Below are 7,241 nucleotides of genomic sequence, written 5' to 3' on the forward strand. Positions count from 1 at the left end.
TTCAACTTTTCACTTTTCCTTTACCCTAGTGATGGTCACCTCTAATATTTTCTTCAATCTTGCAGCTGAGACTACCCAAAAGAGGTCTGCCTTGGTCAGAGGATCACTTTGGAGCTTAAGGAAGCTTGTGTCTAAATTGGGCTATGTGATATCAAACTTCCTGATCGTCCTCCTATCAATACTTGCTGTTATGCCAAATTGAGGGTTGAACCATTGGTGGAAATAATGCCAAGCCACTTTCTTCATGCTTCAAGGGGAGGGAAGGTTCTTCCAAGTTTCAAAATTCACTGTTTTCAAGGGGCTATTTTGTTGGCCAATATTTTCAGAAGAGGAACCTTGTGGTTCTGATTATTTAGTTGAGGAATTAATTATAATCCTCATTATCCATAACCAAGCCTCGATAAAGTAATGTTCCATATCCCACTACTGATGCACAGGATTTTCCAGGGCTGCCTTGAGGTCCTTTTTTTTGGGGGGAGTGGGGGAATTTTTTCCTCACTGGCTACATGTTATCCATGATACACGAGCTGGTAGATCAGAAAAGGGTTTTCCTAGTGACATTTTCTATTAAACATCAGTTGTATATATTGATTAAAGAGGTCCTCTTGTAGGTGTTATGTATAGGATAGGCATATGCATTTTTTTTTCTCTGTACTTGCACAAAACAATTCTTGAGAATGTCATGATAGTTAAATTTCAAATAATTTTAAAATACACATTTTTATCCATAAAACTTTAGAAATAAGATTAGGGGCAATGAAAAAATGTTACTTCTCAGTTCACTACTTTGGTTGCAACATTATGCTATTTGGTATTGGCATTTGATTCCAAGATTGGGTACTAGGGGCATCTCATGTCTTTGTTCTCTAGCAGCCACACATTACATTACCTTGGATTGCCTAGATATATATTGTGTTTGGTGGGGCTTAATATGTGATATCTACCCTATATGTCACCAGTTCTTAAACAAATGTTGGTTGTGATGGCATGAACTAAACACCCTTATGCTAATCTCATTTTGGCTTCTGCTCTCTTTTCCCATATTCGGCCATCTAGAAATTATGGAACAAATATTATGCTGGTTTTAGCCACCTAATTGGCTCAAGGCAGCCCTTTCGCTTTGACTACATTTCTTGATTAATCTCATGAATTTAAAATGTATGGGATTGGTTCCATGTTTATGATCAATACTTATTTACAAGAAAACATTAGAAACAGTAGAGGCTAAAGTTTAATGCACTGTTGAACACCTCACTTTTAAAAAAAAAATTATTTTATTCACCTAATGTAAGTACATGTACAGCCATCGTTCCACACCTATCCCTTCCATCGCCATTTAAAGCAAAGGAGGCATTTCTGAATTTGTCTTTAAAAATCCAATTCGTATCAACCAATGGGAGTTTATCCCACCGATTTCAGTGATACAGACTTGTACGTTCTTTTTGGGGTTCCAACCAGAGATTGAGTCCCAATACCAAAAGAGAAAAAGACCTCACGAAGAAAACTTTGAAAAAAGAGCAATCCACCTTAATTACATTAAAGGGTGAGAAAATTTACAGCAAATCAGTACGAACTACAAACACTGAAAGCTTCCCAATTATCTTCCTTCACCCACTTGCAGCAAAAGTATTTTCAGTTTCCAACATGCCCCAAACAATCAGAATCCACACATCCATCAGAACATCAAATAGACCCAACCAAGCATCACTAATCAGAAAGAAATCAACAAGCACAACAGAATACAAATTATAATGTTCCAGCAAATGGAGTAACGAATATACTTTCCATGTCCAAAGAAAGTAACTTCAGATCCAAGACACCCAGTCCTTAGGTAGTCCTGCTTAACCTAGCTACCTATGTATGACTTTAAACTATTACTTTGTGTGTTATCCATATATTTTCATAAATAAACACTACTTTCTAACTGTTAACTAATCTATCAATCTCAAGATGCCATCAGCACCTAGGATTCCAGTGAGCCTGATCTTGCATGACAAAACAACCACGTGAGGAGCATCATCCAATCATGTCATAGCCTTCTCCCTGCCGGTAAGGATTAAAGACACCTGGCATTTCCATTTTCCCCATCAGGTGGTCAATTCCTGCATTCAGAGATTTAAAGTAATAAGAACAAGGGTATGGTACTATGGTCAGTTTGAAAATTATATGACTGAAAAATAGTTGCAATCCATATAACAAGGATAAAAAAATCTTCCCCTTTTCTGACAATGACTTTAAATTTCCCATCCTAGAAAATCACGCACATTTTAGTGAATCTGAAACTGTTCAAGGATGGGCTGGCCTAGGAGAAATAATACCAAAAGATGATTATTATTTGATAAGCTTATCCATCCTCAATGGATTAGTCCCAAGGAAAAAAAGGCATCGGATTAGAAGCAGTGGCAATAGAGGTGAATTTGCACGTGTTGATCTCCAAGAAGGTCAATAAATTGAATCAGTCCAATTCTGTTTGCCAAAGAAACTATATGAAAAAAAGTGATACACATAGTGCATGCAAGTATTGACACAAGGAAATAAGAATATCAAAAGAGAGGGAACAAGTTCCAATTAAACAGAAGTTCTTTCATGGGTAAAAGTCAAAAGAAAATGACAAATACCCGAAAAACTAAGAAAGACATAGCACTCAACTGGAAAAACTTCTCTTTCTAAAGCCAGTAGCTTCCATGATTGTTACATTACTTTCTGTAATTAGTTTTCTTAACCACCTCTCATGAAAAATTTTTACTGATAAAAAAATACAGTTGGTATCATACACTTTGTCTCTTTTGGTTTTTTCTATTCTTCTGTTACTAACCATAGTACATGTTTTTTTGGGCAAGGATTAATTTTTATCCATATTCCTACTTAACTTTAAATAATTACAGTCCAGAGGTCTTAACTAATTACAGTGTCTCTTTGCAGTGCCCAAGATACCTGATGGATGATGTAGAGAGTAGAGGTTAAATGTATACATACTTGGATTCGATAGGACACTATCATAGAAAGATATGTGGCCCAAACTCCCTTGAGATTTTGAGCTACCATCCGATGGAAATGTGGACTCATCCTTATTTGGCTGTGAATCAAAGGCATGAAGGTCAGAGCTTATCTCTGGACTTCGGAAAGATAGATCCTCTGCCCATGGATTTGGGTTCTCATGCGAATGGACGTCCTCAGGTTTTGCTTTCTTTTCTTTCGGAGACTCAACCTCTGTCTCTACTTCTGATTCTGGATTATTTGATCCTGGAACCAATTGCTTCCTTTTTGATCGAGCCCGCCTGTTCTGGAACCAGTTATAAACATTTGTTTCAGAAATTTGGCCATGTTGTGTCAGCTCAGAAGTTATATCTTTGATCTTCTGCTTGCTTGGAGTCCCATTGCCTTGATCAAAGATTTGTTCAAGAATTTGAAGCTGCATTGGTGTCGGGGTCCACCTCTGCCTGGCAGTGATCTTGTGGCCGGAAGATGACATCAAGGGATCACAGTATAGATTTCCAAGCCTCATTCCTGGAGAAGACAATGATATTATTTTCTGTTTGATGGAAAATTGAAGTCCCGCTAAATATTACAAGGCAACATTCACTATATATAAGAGATTCCAGCACATCCTCACCCGCATACTCTGTATCTTTTGCCAGGTGGAAGGATGATATGTAAGTTCTGATCATTGGGTGTTTAGAAAAAGATGCAGACTGATCCACATCTCAAATTTATAGAGATTCAATGTATCCTTCTATATGTAGGCACACCGTCCCATGTATGTCCATGCACCCAACTGCATACCCTTGGTGGTTCTTGATTTTTTGAATACCTTGTTTTTCCACTTGACAAACTCAGATAGGGCTGAAACATGATGCTGAAAAGAGGACCTAGGGGTCCACCTATACACAATTTTAGCCCAACCTGAACTGTCACGTTGGGCAGTAAATGAAAGTCATGCCATTCTACTTCAGGGAATATAAATATACACACACCAGTATCCTTTTCTTCCTTTCATATTTCTTTTCTACCAGTCCTTTTCAGATGATTGAAGCATCAATAAAGATCCCCCAAAGGAGAAACTAATTAAACCTTTTGGCCCTTGCACAAAGAAAAACTTGAAGTATACAAGTCAACAGAAATTTTGAAGTAATAAGAAATAAAATCATTCCTTCTCTTTTTCTATCTAATAATGTTAAAGGAGAAACAAGAAAATAAAATCGTTGGCTGTAACATCATGTCCCATCAATAAACAGAAGTTCTACAAATATTTGGTAGAAGTTTTGTGTCATAAAAACAAAGCAAATCAACTGCAAATATCAGGACACTTGGTAGTCCTACTGTCCGAAAGAAAGGAATAACCATGCATGAATTAGATGGATACAAGGCAGAGGGGGAGGAGGAACCTAGAAAAGATGGGGGGGAGACAGGCAAGCAGAACAGCAGAAGGCAATACAGATACATTATTACTAAGATTAACCTGAATGGCTGCACTGGCATGCCAAAAAGGAGCATAGAAACTTTGTTCAGTAAGTGGACATCCATTTTATAACACTGTCAGATGCTAATGCGTTGTCTTCTTCGCATCTTCTATCCAACCATCATGAAACCACTATCTAAATCCCAATACAGGACCTTTGGTTCTAAGATTTAACTCAATAAAGGCATGAAATGAAGGTCATACTGCAGGCAACAAGGAACAATAAATCATGCCCTTCTCCACTAAGTCTAATTAAACTTCCTCCCAATCGCCTCACTAGTAAACTTCTAATTTCCCATTGTCATGACCTTGTAGATACATTGTAATATGAAGATATTCATATGGCACAGCCTGCTCAGAGAAAGTCCAGGGGAATTTGAGGTTGCAGTTGCACATGTTTAAAGTTCCTTCATTGACACAAAACCTGCTTATGCTCTCATGTCTTCCTTCTTTGTCATGTAAGAAGTTAACCCAGGTAAAATCTCGCTTATGGTCTTATGTGGAGTCCAGATCAACACCGTTCCATGTGATTTCTGCCTTAATTGTGGATCCAGTTGATTGACAAGGGCTATGAGGGTAATACTTTCTCTTCTCACATTTTTCTAAAGCATACATGTATTATGTATAGATTTTTGAATAGCTTGGTTAACTCACTTAACTGGGGAAACACTACAGAGACCTCTCCTCTCCTCTCCTCTCCTTCAGGATCATCAGAAAATTTCCACAAAAATCAATCACAGTACTGACATAGCACATTGTTTTTATAAAGACAAACATCAGATTTTCATAGACATGTATTATCATCCCAAATTTATGAAAGATTTAAAATTCTCAAAAAATTGAAATAAAAATTTGGAAATACTCATAGTACTCATTACGGTAAGGTATGCCTCTATTGCGTAGTAGAGGAACCCCTTCCAAGTTTCTTCAACTTATGGGCTAACTTTGCAAGTTTCGACAACTATGAATCAAATTCCTGCCAAGCCTAGATCAATGCTGGTCTCTGGGTAGGAAAAATAATCTAAATAGATGGACACGGATGAACATTTATGATGTTCTATGACTAAGATTTGAACAGAAAAGATAATTAAATAATCACATTCAGTTTCAAAATTCGAAATTCTATCAGCAGAGGCAACGGATAGAAATAATAGGGCAGTACACTTGTTCATCCAGCCCATAGTATCATTTAATAACGACAAACATTTGATTGTGGTTTTGGGCAGTTAAGGTTGCAACCTAAGCGTCAACCTAAACTAAAACCCATAGTTTAGAATTAATTAATTAATTAAAAAAAAAAAAAAAAAAAAAAAAAAAAAAAAAAGAAGAAGAAGAAGAAGAAGAAGAAGAAGAAGCAGGACTTCAGGCCATTTCTTTCAAAATTAACTAACAAACCATTCATGCCAACCTCCTGGCTTCTTCACCGGTCCCAACTCGATCAAAATTACTTCCTCATCTACTGTGTGCTTACAAATTCAAACTATATACAATTAAACCATAAATGAATTACAAACCCACAACGAGATCAAGGAAAGCTGGAGATGCCGAGTCTGCAATTCAGTCCATCAAACCTCACTCCATTCTGATCCCTCAACAATTAGATAAACTAGACACACAAAACACCAGAGAAAATTGATCAATCCTAGTACTTTTCTAAAATAAGCGTAAGAGAATGTTAAAATCCAGAAAGCTAAAAGCAACCTCAGAAATCAGAATTCAGAATTACGCATGTGTAAGAGAAAACAGCAAAGAGCGAGTAGTATATCGTATTGGGGAAAGCAAAACTGCAAAAGAGGAAGTTTCGCTAAGACCCATTAAATGAAATATAAAAAAAAATACACAAAGACTTGGTCAATAAAAGTATGACTTAAGATGCAACCGCTAAACCCACAAGAAAGAACATCAAAACCATCATCACCATTACTACAACTGTAAACGAAACTAGACATAGAAAGAGATAGAAAGAGAGAAGGAACCTGCAAGATCTTGTTGGGAAGTAATGGATTTGTGCATATCAACAAGTTGTTCACAAATGGTGGCATAAACAGAGATTTGGCGTCGAAGAAGTTCCATCTGTTCATCTGTCATAACCTTCACATACAAAGAACCACCATTTTCTTCTTGTTGTTGTTGCAGATGCTGTTGTTCTTGTTTCTCCCACTCCATCATCCTCACTTCTCCTTCTCTTTCTCTACCATTTCTAACTGTGTCCATCACCTCAATCCCTTCATTCTCTTTTGCTCTCACTCTCAGTTTCAATCTCAGAATCTCTATCTCTCTCTCTCTCTTTTTATTTCTGCAAAAAAGGAAGGGAAGAGGCAAATGGAAACAAAAGTACACAGAAAGGGAAGGTGAGGAAAAGAAGAAAGACATGCACAGAGCAAAAGAAGAGAGAACTGGAGAAGCACGTCTCTGTGCTCATACTAGCGTATGTTAGCTTTCCTTCCTCATCACGAACTATCATCAGCCGAGATAAAAGGATATGCTAAGCGGAGATATCGGGATTTCGCGATGTAATAGGCAATTTATCGTGGTGGAGTAACGAGTACGGGAAGACTGGAGGGGAGACTGGAGAGAAGACCGGTAGGACAAGACATAAGAAAAGAAACGCGCTTTCCTTTCCTTCTTTACTCCGTTTTGGATTTTGAACGGGATTTGATAATTTAATTTTCTACCAAAAAAAAAAATGATAATTTAATTAAAATATTATTATTTTTGCCCTTTTTAATTAAAAATTAATATTTTATTTTTACCTTGGAATATGATGGGCTACCCCTGTCTG

The 7,241-nt window shown here is 37.1% G+C and overlaps 2 protein-coding genes and 1 long non-coding RNA gene across 8 annotated transcripts in view; 1 reads left to right on the forward strand and 2 right to left on the reverse strand.

Moving 5' to 3' along the window:
* The window catches only part of LOC122090493 (Fanconi anemia group J protein homolog), a 31,670-nt gene extending 30,956 nt beyond the window's left edge, over positions 1 to 714 (forward strand). For 4 of the 6 annotated variants that reach the window (XM_042660112.1, XM_042660113.1, XM_042660114.1 and 1 more), the window contains one exon: positions 66 to 714. In XM_042660112.1, the coding sequence (XP_042516046.1) occupies positions 66 to 119 (54 nt within the window). In that variant the 3' untranslated portion in view covers positions 120 to 714. The remainder of the gene's footprint in view (positions 1 to 65) is intronic. The other 2 variants (XR_006143658.1, XR_006143659.1) reach the window with 2 other exon arrangements.
* Positions 715 to 1,688: 974 nt separating this feature from the next.
* LOC122091506 (WUSCHEL-related homeobox 8) lies at positions 1,689 to 6,811 on the reverse strand. Its single transcript, XM_042661492.1, has 3 exons — positions 6,436 to 6,811; positions 2,977 to 3,507; positions 1,689 to 2,102 (listed from the first exon to the last, which is right to left on the reverse strand). The coding sequence occupies exons 1-3, from the start codon at positions 6,671 to 6,673 to the stop codon at positions 2,017 to 2,019; spliced, it is 855 nt and encodes a 284-aa protein (XP_042517426.1). The 5' UTR covers positions 6,674 to 6,811; the 3' UTR covers positions 1,689 to 2,016.
* Positions 5,801 to 6,429, reverse strand: LOC122091507. Its single transcript, XR_006143947.1, has 2 exons — positions 6,161 to 6,429; positions 5,801 to 6,065 (listed from the first exon to the last, which is right to left on the reverse strand). It is a non-coding gene; the product is annotated as an uncharacterized LOC122091507 (long non-coding RNA).
* Positions 6,812 to 7,241: the final 430 nt, after the last annotated feature.

Source organism: Macadamia integrifolia, chromosome 10 (genome assembly GCF_013358625.1).
Source record: "Macadamia integrifolia cultivar HAES 741 chromosome 10, SCU_Mint_v3, whole genome shotgun sequence".
Taxonomy (NCBI): domain Eukaryota; kingdom Viridiplantae; phylum Streptophyta; class Magnoliopsida; order Proteales; family Proteaceae; genus Macadamia; species Macadamia integrifolia.

Excerpts from the sequence above, each read along its gene's own strand:
- LOC122091506 (XM_042661492.1), bottom strand. The coding sequence starts at position 6,673 with ATGGACACAGTTAGAAATGGTAGAGAAAGAGAAGGAGAAGTGAGGATG. Across the intron at positions 3,508-6,435 it reads TTCCCAACAAGATCTTGCAG|GAATGAGGCTTGGAAATCTA; the intron begins GTTCCTTCTCTC and ends TGTCTTCTCCAG. Across the intron at positions 2,103-2,976 it reads TAGTGTCCTATCGAATCCAA|GAATTGACCACCTGATGGGG; the intron begins GTATGTATACAT and ends CTCTGAATGCAG.